This window comes from Saccostrea echinata, unplaced genomic scaffold (genome assembly GCF_033153115.1).
Source record: "Saccostrea echinata isolate AGI-Se365-2 ecotype Australia unplaced genomic scaffold, CSIRO_AGI_Sech_v1 ptg000022l, whole genome shotgun sequence".
NCBI classification, from domain to species: domain Eukaryota; kingdom Metazoa; phylum Mollusca; class Bivalvia; order Ostreida; family Ostreidae; genus Saccostrea; species Saccostrea echinata.
Genome location: NW_026889771.1, coordinates 11370001 through 11384461, shown reverse-complemented (window position 1 = coordinate 11384461; position 14461 = coordinate 11370001). Strand labels below are relative to the sequence as shown.

General features: G+C 33.0%; 1 protein-coding gene across 4 annotated transcripts in view; it reads left to right on the top strand.

The window, feature by feature from the left end:
• The window catches only part of LOC133190404 (WD repeat-containing protein on Y chromosome-like), a 50380-nt gene that overhangs the window by 17727 nt on the left and 18192 nt on the right, over nucleotides 1–14461 (top strand). For 3 of the 4 annotated variants that reach the window (XM_061326020.1, XM_061326022.1, XM_061326019.1), the window contains 9 exons: nucleotides 10220–10469; nucleotides 11264–11410; nucleotides 11633–11695; nucleotides 11938–12166; nucleotides 12423–12469; nucleotides 12881–13018; nucleotides 13307–13525; nucleotides 13743–13934; nucleotides 14044–14307. In XM_061326020.1, the coding sequence (XP_061182004.1) occupies nucleotides 10220–10469; nucleotides 11264–11410; nucleotides 11633–11695; nucleotides 11938–12166; nucleotides 12423–12469; nucleotides 12881–13018; nucleotides 13307–13525; nucleotides 13743–13934; nucleotides 14044–14307 (1549 nt within the window). Of the gene's footprint in view, nucleotides 1–973; nucleotides 1047–10219; nucleotides 10470–11263; nucleotides 11411–11632; nucleotides 11696–11937; nucleotides 12167–12422; nucleotides 12470–12880; nucleotides 13019–13306; nucleotides 13526–13742; nucleotides 13935–14043; nucleotides 14308–14461 lie in introns of those variants that run through there. The other variant, XM_061326021.1, reaches the window with a different exon arrangement.

The window sequence follows — 14461 nt, the reverse complement described above, 5'->3', positions numbered from 1 at the left end:
AATCATTTTCATCAAATGTGTGATAGAATCAGAAAGCTTACTACAACAGCTCCATACCTGGATGAAACCAAACTCTTTGGATGGAAATGTGATGGTATAGCGAACTGCTCCTAGCTCTCCTTTGGAAGAGAGTATTATGAGTCATTTGGAAGGGGATGTTAAACCACTATATTACAATTTTTATATAATCAATATGTTTGGCTTCTTGTACCATTGTGTTTTTGAGGTTGATAGAAACATATTCATCAACTCATCTGACACTAATAATGAAAGGAACTAGCTCTTCCTAATAAGTACTTTAACACTCTTTTTTATTTTGTTATGGTAACATACAGGTGTAAAGCCCCTCTTATAATGATTAGATCTTGCATTATTTTTACAGTTTCACATTTAAATCCACAACCCCCTGCATTACTTTCAATACAGGTATTCATAAACAGGTATTCTAAATTAAATTTGTCTATTCAACCTAAATTCAACAAACCCAACATTGTTCATTGTGTGGAATTTTAATATCATGCTCTACGAGTCTGAATAATTCAGTAATGTTTTAAATTTTTGACAAACAGAAGTTTGTGTTTTATCCTTTTCATTTTCAATGAATTGTATAGACTTAAAATGGTCTCTTTTGCTGCGCATGTGGTGGAACCATAGGTTGTAAGCGGATACCTACAGGGTCCATGAAAGGCTTTCACTTTGTGTCAGCCGTAGGTGGAAAATGAGCCCTTTAAAACCCATTAATTTGATCTGATTGACTATGGGCAGTACTCTTTAACTGTTTAATTGTTATTTTAATCAATGTTTGTCCTCTTTGAGAGGGAAATCCATGGACAAGGTTTTTATTCGATGAGACTTTTCTCCCATCTTTAAACGTCTGGAGGTTTAATCCTTCCAAATGTATGCAGGATGTGATTTTGTTGTTGAATCTTCGATAGATTTGTCATTAGTTTTATAAAATTTTGAAATTCTAACTTTTCTGGGATTTATAAGAAAATGGCAGCTCCAGTAGAATTGGGACCAAAATCTGTGTCCTTTGACAGCAGTGTGTAAGTTTTTTATTTGAAAACTCTGCAATATTTTAGTTCCACTAGAAGACAAGGGTCCATACATATTGAAAGACCATTTGGAGAATTATGAATCAGTTTAAAAATTTGTCATTTGATTTTAAAAAGTGGACTTTATTTTCATCTCACTCTTAATATCTTCATATTTTATGTAATGAAATTGTATTAATGTTGAAGTAAAATTCAGGTTCAAAAAATGAGTTGGCTGAAATAGTGATTGGAACTGCTGCCAGTGTTTGTAAACTTTTTAAACTGGTGTAACATCAAATGTTTAAGAACTCCTCTTTGAGGCGTATTAAAGTAAGGTCAACCTTCAAAATAAAATTTAAAAAAAAAAATGGGGGAGAAATTTGAAGAATACTAGAGGAAAACTCTTTACAGTAATCACTAAAGTAAATTCAGATTTCAGTATAATGTTGGGCAATAGAACTGTGATATTGTGATAGTTGTGTAATATTATTGTGGTCCCTATTAATCTTGCCTCAAGTTCTTGTTTAAATATTTAATTTTGTATTGGATGTTGACATGAGAATACCCCAGACGAGACATTCTGATATTAAGACTTGATCAATGGCTATTTTCCCATCTAAAGCTTTGATTTTTTCTTTTAATGCAATGCAAAATTATTTCTTGCATATTAATGATGAATTATTTACATATATAGGAAATAGAATTCCTTGATTTATTTATTTTTTCACAGTGAAGGAGACATGAAAGTCAATCAATGAAAGCTTTAATTTCCTTTAGTTTTTTCCTTTATTTGAAAATAAGAACATAGTTCATAGGTACATTGTAAATGGTATTGTTCTATCGACCAAGTTTATCCACTCGAGACAGTAAAAATTTTGTCATTAAATAAAGAACCAGTGTGGGAATGAATGTAATTTTTGCTGAAACATTGAACCCAATTATGTAGAAATTATTTAGTATAAAGTGGAAAATGGAACAGACTGTAATGAGTATTTTGGAGAATTTTGACTTACTGTTTAAATCGGGGGCTCTGCATAATTTATGGAAATTTGCTACGTGTAGTTTGGTCATTGACATAAAAATGCTTATTTGTGAAATATGAAGATAATAAGCAGTAATCAAACTCAAAAATCCATTGAAATAATACAGATTGTAAGCTAAGCAAACAGAGACCTTTACAAACATCAAAGGTAGGATCAGGTACCATGGAGGAATAAGCATCCCCTGTCAATCGGTCACAACCTGCGGTGCTCCCTGAAATGATCAAATATATGGAAAAAAACCCTAGACACTTCAGTGTGAAGATAATGGCTGAACAATTTGTATGAAAAATGTCAGTCAGCATTCAAATTAACAATAGAAATTTATTTGCTTACAAGGTCATTGTTTCAACTATAGAATCGACTTCATATGAGACTGCTGATATCCTTGTATCATCAACTTATTTGTCAATAGGTTGTCTTATCTTACAAAGTGTTTGTATATAGAACATGTTCTTGTGTATTGAATCAACTGGGTGACATAAAGACCATATGCAAATGATAATGGTATTATTGCTACAAAAATAAGGCAAGTTAATGATAGAAAAGTTGAAGGCATCATTGTAATGTTTAGTTGTTGGTGTGCCATCAGTGTCTTTCTCTAGTAAAATATCCAGATATGAAACAGGTGGATCAAACTCTGTGGTGTCTTAGATTTAGATTTAAATAGGATATAATGCATCAACATAGGAATGAAATTGAATATTGTTAATTGATGAAACATCAAGATAGTATATCTTAATGTCAATTTGAAGGCCACAGCAAAAAAAAAAAAAAAAAAAAAACTTCTTTTCGTGTACAAGTTTTTTATTAAATTATCTAAGGTTTGGATGAACTCAAATTTCAACTTACAATTGGCATGATGAATATTGTCATATTAAGAATGAAATCAATTAAATGTTAATTTTAATAATTTCATATCACAGTCTTAATATAATTAGATAAGAATCATTTGAAAGTATTGAGATATAAAATTATTAAAATTTACTTAATATACAAAAAGTCATGTAAATGAGACAGAATAGAAGGAAAAGTCTTGGGCTACCATGATAGTTAATAGTTTTCAAGGTATTTAAGCTAGTAATAAAATCCCAGATATTCTAGCATTTTAATCTAATTTTCTCCATCTGGGAACTGATCTGATGAAATTCCTAAGCTTTAATTGTAGGAAATAATGTATGTGTGTCATAATTGTGTTTCGTGAGAAATACCTATTCTGTGAAGGAGATATTCCTCTCTGGTATATGGATAATGAAGGCATGATCATAGAGTATCATATTTCATATCTGTATAAAAAAATGCTGTCAGAGTTTTAAATTAACCTTTGTCATTCCATTTTTAAAAGTAAGAAATTACTCAATCTTTATGGAGAATTCTCTTAATCTGTACATTTGTATATCTTGGTGTATTATCTTCAGATCAATACCTTAATTATATCCCCGCTCCAAAGGAGAGGGGGGTATACTGTTTTACCCTTGTGTGTCTATCTGTCTGTGTGTCCTTGTGTCTGTATGTCCATGTGTCTGTGTGTCTGTCTGTAACGAATTTTCATCGGAGTTTTCTCAACAACTACTCATCACAGGTAATTGAAATTTTAGCACAATCTTTGCTTAGGCATGCCATATGGTGGGATTCATTTTTGTTCCAATCCGATTCCAACTACCCGTTTATCTGTGCATCTGTCCTTTTAAAAATTTTCCTCGCAGTTTTCTCAACAACTACTGATCGCAGATGATTGAAATTTTAACATACTCTTTGTTTAGGCATGCCAAATGGTGGGATTCATTTTTGTATGAATTTGATGTCAACATGAGAGTGTATATTCACATCAGAGTGGGGGTATTACTAGCCAGCATTTGCTTACAGACTTCTTGTTTGTTCTGGCTTTCACCTTCATTAAGAAAAGATAATACATGAGCAGATCAAGAGAATTTTGGGGGGGATGGGAGTGGGGTGAGGGTGTTGATTAGATATCCATATTTGTTTTTTGTTTCGTCCCCTTTTTTCAAAAATATTTAGAATATGAATGTTCTATTTTTGGAAAAGTGTGCTGGAGCAGTTATTGTAATTATGCATATTGTTTGCCTCTTGTGGACCTTTGATCGATAATTTTTGTTCTGATTTATGGAACAGATTGATGGTATACATTGGGGCAGGTACATAAGCAAAAGTGGCTTGCATGAATATCATATCAAATTTGCATGAATTTCTTGCAAATTTTTCACATGAGGAAAAGATGAAAAACCAGACGCATGAAATTTAGGTGAAAACCTTGTGTGTTTTTTTTATATGAATGTCATTCAATTTTTACATTTTAATATAAAAAGGAAATCACATGAATATCACCTGTATACTCATGGTAGTTTCTTGTTTTGAGCCTTATCACATCAATTGGTTATACTTGTAGGATACCATACATACATTGATATATTTTCATTGAAAGCCTTTTTAGCTCACCTTAGCTGAAAGCTCAAGTGAGCTTTTGTGATGACCCGTTGTCCGTCGTCCGTCTGTCCATCCGTTTGTAAACTTTTCACATTTTCAACTTCTTCTCAAGAACTACTAAGCCAATTTTAACCAAACTTGGTACAAAGCATCCTTGAGTAAAGGGGAGTTAAAATTATTAAAACGAAGGGCCAAGCCCCCTTCAAAGGGGAGATAATGAAGAAAAGACAAAAATTGGGTTGGGTCATTAAAAAACCTTCTCAAAAACCACTGGGCCAGAAAAGCTGAAACTTATGTGAAAGCATCCTGGGGTTGTGTAGACTCTAAATTGTTCAAATCATGACCCCCGGGGGTAGGGTGGGGCCGCAATAAGGAATCCAAGTTTTACATTGAAATATGAAGAAAAAATCTTTAAAAATCTTCTTCTCAAGAACTACTGGGCCAGAAAGGCTGAAACTTACGTGGAAGCATTCTGGGATAGTGTAGATTCTAAATTGTTCAAATCATGACCCCTCAGGGGTAGGGCGGGGCCACAATAGGGAATCCAAGTTTTCCATTTAAATATGTAGTAGAAATCTTTAAAAATCTTCTTCTCAAGAACCACTGGGCCAGAAAAGCTGAAACTTATGTGGAAGCATTCTAGGGTAATGTAGATTCTAAATTGTTCAAATCATGACCCCGGGGGGTAGGGCGGGGCCACAATAGGGAATCCAAGTTTTACAATGAAATATGTAGTAAAAATCTTCTTCTCAAGAAGCACTTTGACTGGGGTAGTGTACATTCTAAATTGTTTGAATCAACCTCTGGGAGTAGGGCGGGGCCATGAAAGGGAATCACATTTTCACATTGAAATACGTAAGAAAAATCTTCTCAGAACCACTGGGCCAGAAAAGCTGAAACTTAAGTGGAAGCTTCCTGGGGTAGTGTAGATTCTAATTGTTTAAATAATAACCCCTGGGGGTAGGGCGGGGCCACAATAAGTACTTCAATGGGGGGGGATCAGGTGAAAAACAGCAAGGCCAAAGTTACTCAGGTGAGCGTTGTGACCCATGGGCCTCTTGTTTCTTTTTGTAATTAAGTCATATGTCAAGTAAGGCTAATAATAAAATAAAGTTTTTTTCTCCAAGACCTGCACGCATGCAATACTTTAATATCCTTAAGTTTGTTCTGTGTTTTAAAGCTTATATACTAGGTCTGTGTCTGCATTTTTGATAGCTTTTGACCTATATGTTCAGATCAATAATTGCTGTTTTGAAAAGTGTGTGACTATTCACATTTTTAATTATTTTATTTTCAAAAAAATTATTTATAAAGTTGATTGGAATCGGTAGTTGGTAGTGTGAGGCACAAAAGAGTTTATTTCAGAGAACCACACTACATATAGTAATTTGTTCGATGTATGACTGAAAATAATTATCTGGTACATTAATGTACCATATTATCACTGCAAAGTGTTGACATTTTAGTACAATGATATTGACTTTTCTGTCAGGTCTGTCAGAAAGATTTGACTTTTTTTTGACAATTTAAATGACGAGAAAAAATGAAGACCTGAGAATGCTATGCAGAGGCGGGGTGATTATCTTTCAAAATAATTATGTGGCTTCTAATTTCCAGGGCTCCATACAAGCTCATCTTTGACAAAGAAAATTCATGTCTGTTGATGTAAACCTTGAAAGGTGTTTTGTCTGCGATATTAATTGTTTCTTTAATGGATGCTAGGAGATGGATTCATTAGAATCAATAGTGTAAACATTTCTGATCAAAGATTTCATGGGTTAAATGACTATTTTCCTTAAAAGTATATGTATTATGAGGTATATGGCTCTATTTGAAAGTTCTACTTGATGGAATCTGTTGAAAATTGGGAATGATTCTCATTAGCTTTCTTTGTATATGATTTCAGGAGTTATATAAACTTTGGGATCAATTCTGGATGATAAATTCAAAACAATCTAATGTTCTCTGTAAATCAAACAGCTTCATATTCATGTTTCGTGTTGTAAGGCATTCTTCATTGGCTGGACAGTGAAAATTAACAATTTATTGTGTCTTCATGGATTGCAAAAGTACTTGCAAAATATGCAGCAGAATTAATTCTTTTGATGGAATAAGCAGTTATTAATTTACAATCATGCTTAGAATGGATTGCAGGCAAGTTTGTTCATCTCTCTCTCTCTCCTTCATGATATGTACATGTATATAAATTAGGTAAATTGCAAATATGCGAAGGAATGTAGCATGCATATTAGCAAGACTCTTACTAGTCTCCATAAAAAAATACTTCAAAATTGTTAAGACTGTAAAAGTTGCCATGAATATTTTTTGTGGAATAGCTATTGTAAAATTATCTGAGTCTGTTTCAGAGAATGCTGCATTAATGGTATGTATATAATTAAATGTACCAGGTGAAGATTGCATTAATATAGATGGTTTAATTTTTCCACTTCCAGGGACGATAATATCTTGGCCATTTTTTCCTACTGAAATTAGGTATTTTTCCCCAAGAGAAATTTTCCTATTGAGAAGTCATTTTACCCTAGTACTGAGTGAAAAATTCCCCTTTATATGCTCTTAAAAAATCAAGCAATAATATTTTTGATTGTATTCTACCATTACACAATAAAGATTTACTTTGCTGTAGTTGACATATGATTTTTACTAGGCAAGTTGTAGTATTTTTGCAATTCTTTGCATGACTATTTAATGCCTTAATTATTAATAATTGAAAAGATTTGGTATGTTACAAAGAGATACAAAATCAGATATTTGAGGAATGTGTCATCAAACCTTAAACAAGAATGAAATTGGAAGAAGGTGAACTTTATCACATTATATCTGAAAATTTTGAATAGTGTGATATACACGTACTATTATTCCAAGTTTTAGAGCCAAAACTGAATCCAATCCTCCCTCATTCTTTAAAAAGTGGGTTACCTGAGGTGGAATATTGAGGTTGGAATATTACACTGAATAAGGTTGATATGATGAAGAAAACACATCAATACATGTGTATAATGTTATAACATCATTGATATTTCCTCAGGATTATGTTTTAATTAGAGGTTACATGGCTGTAGGAAACGGGGAGGGGGGGGGCATGCCCCCCAATAATTTTGCCGATATATAGATTACTATAGAAAACATAGCTACTGTATGCTTGTGCCCCCTCAATAAAAACGTTTGATGACCTTTTTTTTTTTGCTTGTCAAGGAATTTTTGGTAGTTGATAGTGCCCCCTCAACTGAAAATGTATGGCTGTGACCCCCCCAAACTGAAATTGCTTCCTATGGGCCTGGGTAATATTAGTGTAGGCCAGCATATGGCAGGTTGAAAGAGTTTTGATTCACTGAGGTTCATCTTAAGCTTTTTGTAGATACATCTCTGATTCAGATATGATAAGTTCAAAAAAGTGAAATGAAATGTCAAATTTATTTTAATTTTTTTTTTTGGAGGGGGGGGGGGGTTAGGTATTTTAGAATTTGTAATTCTTTTTTGTAAAATTTTAAAATATTTTATTCCTATTGATCTTTTAATGAATTTATTGAGATGCTTTAAAAAAATTAATTAGTAGTTTGTGTTGCTTACATTATAAACCATTTTAAACCACTGAAGAACCCTGCATGAGCATAGAGAAGTTTATTGCTATATTGGTTTCTGATTTATTTTGAAGTACCGGTATCCCATATATCTTCAATGGGAAAAACAGAATATCTTCAACTCAATTATAATCATAAAAAATGCATGTCAAATGTTAATCAACATTAAATCAAGACACTTTGCTATAAGTAATCTGTACTTTAACTTTATTCAAGTAGCCACAAGTGGCCTAATGGACTTTCTGCGTAAAACCTTAAAATCAACCCGTTATTGGGTATATCAAGAGGCCTGTTTGCATTAAGCTCTATAATTGAAACATATTAAACATTGATACATACTGGGTACTTCAAACATTTTGTCCAACTTTCTGGTCACCATTGACATCACAAACAGTTAGAATCAAGTTGGCTATATAATCTTGTGTAAATTATGGTCAGAAAATTTTGACGTACACTCACTAATGCACTTGTATATGACAAAACTTGTTATTAATGGGCAGTTTCAAGTTTACACAGTCACTCGAGGTTTAAGTGGAATTTTAAAGCCAGAAGAAAATAGATATTGATAAAATAACTTTGACCTAGAATTGTTTTAAAAACTTGTGAAAGGGACATGAACATAATATATGTTATACATTACAAGTATGTAAAGAAGCTTCTTGTAAATTAAAAGGGATCACAAAAGATTTTAGGGATCAGTGGAGTATATATACTCAGTGGAGTATATATACAATTTCGTAAACCCTTATGAACATGTAAATTGTACAAAATTGTCCAAGAAAGAAATCTACACCTATTATGAGTTGCACTGCTGTGGATGGCCTATGACTATGTTATATGTAGATTTGTCAAATCAGGACATGCATTTTTATATGATGAACTGTATGATAATTGTACTATGTGTAAAAGGTATATACTTCAGTTTATATAAGGACCTTTTGTTTTAAGAAATCATAAAATTCCCAATGTTCTAAAACTTTCTTAATTCAGCAGAATTAACAAGATTTGTTTATACAATTCTGCAAAATGTAGATAAATATTTAAATAACTAGAGCAAGTGTTATTATTGAGTTTTGTCAATACTAAACATGACTGTCAAACTGTTGATTTTGAAGGTAATTTGGTTCAAGTTTCACATACTTCACATAAGTTTTAAGCCACAAAATGTCAGCTAGGCTAATTCCAGGCACCTGCATAGGGATTACAAAATTCTATTTGATTAAACTTTTATTGACAAAATAAGCTATACATTGCAATTATACTCTTTGAAATATCGGTAGTATAACCTCAAAATCATGCCGATGGACATCAAGATAAACTCTGCACATTTGATATGTGAAAATCTGGAATTTTAATTCTCAAGATGTGCATGTAAATTTGTTCTATTAAATAATTATCACATATAAATGAATGTACAAAATACAATTTTTTAAATTAATAATATTCCATAGATAAAATAATATATTAATAATATTTTTTAAAAAGTTCACAGTACAGTTAAACTTGTTTAGTAGGAACACTGATATAGCAAATTTACGGATATAGTGAAGTTTTTTTGAATCCCTGGAAAAATTCTTAGCAATTCCTTTTAAAATTTTACAGATATAACAAACTCAGATATAGCAAATGTACGAATATAGCAAACTGATTTTGTGTATCCTACTTGCATCCAAATTTAATACCTCCATAAATACATTTGATAGTAATACGTACTTCAAGGAAAAACTCTATATTGAGAAATTGCTATATCTACTGTAAAGAATTCATTATACAAATAAACTGAACTATGAATAAAATTAAGTAAATTCACAGGTCCCCAGGACTTTGCTGTAACCTAGTTTTACTGTATTGCTTCTGCTTATATGATGCATACGAAGTACAGGTAAATGGAATTGTCCTCTTTCAGTGTGAATTACATGTAATTCACTTCCATGTATGTCTTTTGCTTGTAAATACAGTACTGTCCAAGCAAACTTTCAACTTGACATTCAATGGGGTATCAGAACTCTACACTGCAAGACGTAAAACAGTTGCATACAGGAGTAGAGATATTTGTTTGAGGACCATGCAGTAAGTTTTCACATTATTTCTATCTTTGTAGTTTTAGTGACAAGGACAAAACACAAAGGTTGGAGGAACAGATCAAACTGCACCATCTCCACCAGTTGATGAAAGCCTTCCAAGAACACAAACCTGATGACATTGTCAAACAGGCGGGGTCAGCGTACTTCCCGGCCAAGGTGGAGAAGAGGACTCCAGGGGCCATGAACCTGGAGGAGTTCAAGGCCACTGTGGCTCAGGTCCTCAGGACTCATGAGTATGAGGAGTATCTGGAGAAACTCTTTACAAAGGTAGGTTATTGATAGGAACAAGAGTGAATTACATACCTTTTTGTAACTGGTAAAAACAGTACCGCAGTGTTCCATACGAGTAATAAAGGAGCTATTTGAATTGATGGAAAAAAGCACAGTGACTTTTTTGGCAATGAGTTTGAAACTATCAGATATGGAAAAAGGATGTCTTAATATTAAAATAAGAAAAAAAATGATTTTGATTTCAGAAGCAAAAATTTGCATTTGCAGAAATATTTTTTTTTTATTATATATACTAGTAGTACTGTGGGTTTTGTAAAAATTGCTGATAAACCCTCCTGAGAAACATTCCATATTTGAGATTGTTTGAGTATTAGGTAGATTATTAATTAATAATCTTTAGCCTTACTGAATGTAGGAAGAATCTGTTTTTGTAAAATATGTTGATTTGTACTCGAAAAACATTACACATTTTAAGAATAAAAAAAGAAGATATTTATGGACACAGGTGCAGACTGCTATCATCAAACCTTTCCTGGTTATATCACTGTGCCACCTTTAGGGATTACCCCCAAATCTTTTGAAGATAAATTGTTACCTGTTATAGAATTTGATTGATTTTGCTCTGAATGAAATTGCATCAGGGGATTTCATAGCAATAAAAGAAGCATTTTGTGCATTTAAAAAGAATTATTTCTCAGGGTGAAATAACACTAACATCCTATATCAAACATAAATTCAGAATGCTATTTGTAACCACATCCCTGCTATCTTTTGTGATTTTAAGTGTATGCAGCCTTTAAGATTGACTTTTGGCATAATGCATTTTGTAGCTTGACACCTCCCTAGATGGCTACGTGGACTGGAATGAGTTCTGCACTTATATGCTGTTGTTGTACAGAGAAAATGACTACATGAGGACCAAAAGGGAAATCCCATTCCTCATAGAACCCAAACTTAGACACATTGTTCACAATAGGGTATGAATCATGTTAATTAAAGCATATATTGCTTAATAAAAAAATTATTTTGCTTCAGCCCTCATACTTACTGGTATTCTAGAAGCTACAAATAATAAATATTTTAATTATTATCAGTCAGTGTTCTGCCTTTGGCTTCAGTCTTTCTAACAAACTTAGGAGTATAGTTGTGTTATATTTTTTGCTCAGTAGCATCAGTCTGTTTACATTTTCTTTTTTCAGCAAGAACAAACAACAAAGATAGTTGCTACTACAGGGACAGTTAGATACATCACAATCAGCAAGGTGAATTCTTTCATTTTTTCCAAAAGTTTTAGACTGATGCCATGCTTTGTCAACACTTAAATTTTTTTTCTCTCGCAATTTATGAAAATAAAGTTCTTTCAATGGCACTTTTTTGGACCATAACTTAGCTGTAGGTTCAGCAAATTCTTAAGAACTATGCTTCAGTAGCATAACTGTTTTGCTCTGCTTGTTTTACCGGTAATTTTTTTCTAAGGAAAAATAAAACTTTTTTATGATTTCAGGAGGGGGTTGTAAATGTCTGGCAGCCTAGTCTTAACTACGTAGAGAAATATTATTCCATAACAAATGAAGAGAACGACTCCTCGGGGCAGAAGAGGAGGTTTAAGACTTGGGTCACTGACGCCATATTCTTGCCCAACTGTAATAAACTGGTGATTGGCTCTACCAGTCGTGATATTAGATTCTATGACTGCTCCACAAATCAACATTTTGAAGAGTTCCAACTCTTTGGTGAGATTTCCCATTCAAATTTATCCTCAAAAGAACTTTTTTTGTCAAAAATGAACCCACCAAAGTGATTTATATACTACTTTAGTAAATTTCAAGTGTCTAATAATAAGTCCTTCTTCAACAATATTTTATAGCTCTGTCTGTGTGTGAGATATTTTTTGGTTTGGGGTATATTTGGTTAAAATGGCTGTAATTAAATACTAAATCCATCATGTATCACTTCAGAGGTGTACATAAAATACCTTTTATCTTTTAGCCATGTCAGATGTTCCATACTGCTTCGACTACTGGTACGATGTCAAGGTAGATATATGGCTTTAATAAATTTGTCCTTGATAAATAAATTTTTGCTTGAGAGTCTGTCCTTTCTATTTAAAAACAAATTGAATTGAAACAGATTTTGGACACTGTATTTGATTCATTATTTTCCAGTGGGTGGTGTAAAATGGATTTGAGTCTTTGTATATTTGAAATAGACTGTCAATCTTATCAATGCACTTAAAGATAAAAAGAAACAATGGTGATTGACTGAATCTTCCTTTTATTTAAACAGATTTAATCATTCTTTTTGCAAATTTATAATACTAATATAAACAGACAGATATCAATGTATTTTAGTGATGTATTTAATACAGGTAAATGTTTTGTATGAGAAACTTCCCTTGATGTCAAATTAAATTCTTATAAAATCTTTTCATCTTTCTAACTCCACAGAATCCTAGCAATCCATCCAAACTAATATTTGGAGTAGACACAGGTTACATTCACACAATGACCTTTAAGAAGCCTGTCTCTCAACTGTTTGAGACACCCTTCAAGAATGATGAAGGGGTTCAAAAAATCTTCTGGAGTGTGAGTAGACATACATTATTGTGAAATTCTTACTCATTACAATTAAGTGCTTAAATTGCAGTGTTAAATATTTTTTGTGAAGAAACTGACATAGTCAACCTCTTTCTATGGCAATGCTAAATTTCAGAATGTTCTGCATTAAAGAAAAAGAAGCCTTTTCAACTTAAAAGAAAAAAAATGGTCATATTTGTTCGTGCACACTGATCTTGCAGTATTAGTATTACCATCACATACTCATGATAATTAAATCTTCATGTATCTAAACATTATTTGTCATACTTATTATAGGAAATAGAAAAAGGACAGCAATCTCAGTTTGTGGCTCATGAGAAAATTTCCCATGGAGATCCCACTCTACAGGTTCTTCCTGACATAGTGAAACAAGTCATGTACCTCCCAGATAACGATTACATCATCTCCTCCACCAGCAGTGCTCAACAGTCACTAGTTATCTCCCCTGCAGATAGAAAGGAATTCAAGAAATCTTATGTCTTCAATATTGACAAGGTCTTTTTAATTCTTGAAAATGCAGTTTTAAGCAAAGATAAGTGAGCGGTCACCGAAATTTTGTTAATTAAATTTAGTATTCCAGTCTTAAAAGAAGATAATAATTTTCTTGAAAGTGGCTTCAGCAAGGAGGTGATGATTTTTTACAGTGATAATAACTTGATATTCTTATGCCTGTAAATTTTATATAAAAACTTTAGGTATTTACATTTTACAGGGAATAGAGTCTTTTGATCACAACAAGAACTTGAACATCATGGTGACAGGAAGTCTGGATCACATGGTCCGGATCTGGAATCCGTATGTCACATCCAAACCAATGGCTGTCCTCCAGGGTCATGCTACAGGAGTCATTGGTGTGAAAATTCATGAAGGATTGGTTCAAGTTTTCAGTTATTCCAAAGATGCTGTAAGTGTGTACATGAGGTCAGAGATGTTTAAATTTGATAGTGCAAAAACTATGAAATTTCATGTTTTAATTGAATATGTAATTCAGTATGATACATGGATATCAACAGGTCATAAAAGTTTGGGATATTAAGGAACATTCTTGCCTGCAAACTGTGGTGCTGAAATTTCCCAGTAGTATTCATGGAAGAATGCCTGAGCATGGGACATTTCCGATGCACATGCAGCCCGCTCCCCATAATGCACTACTGGTGACTTGTAATGACTACATTGGTATGCTCAAACTAGGAAATATATCACAGCCCAAGAACCTGGATGCTGTTACCCATGATTCTCAGCTCTGTGGGGCCATCTACAACAAAACATTCAAACAGGTTAGGTAAATTTGAAATGAAATATTGGACTAAGTGTTTGACTTTTGTGAACTCTCTGTCATTTTTATGCCCCGCCATAAATATGGCCGGGGCATATAGTGTTTGTCATGTTTGTCTTCCGTCCTTCTGTCCTTCCGTCTGTCCTTCCGTCACA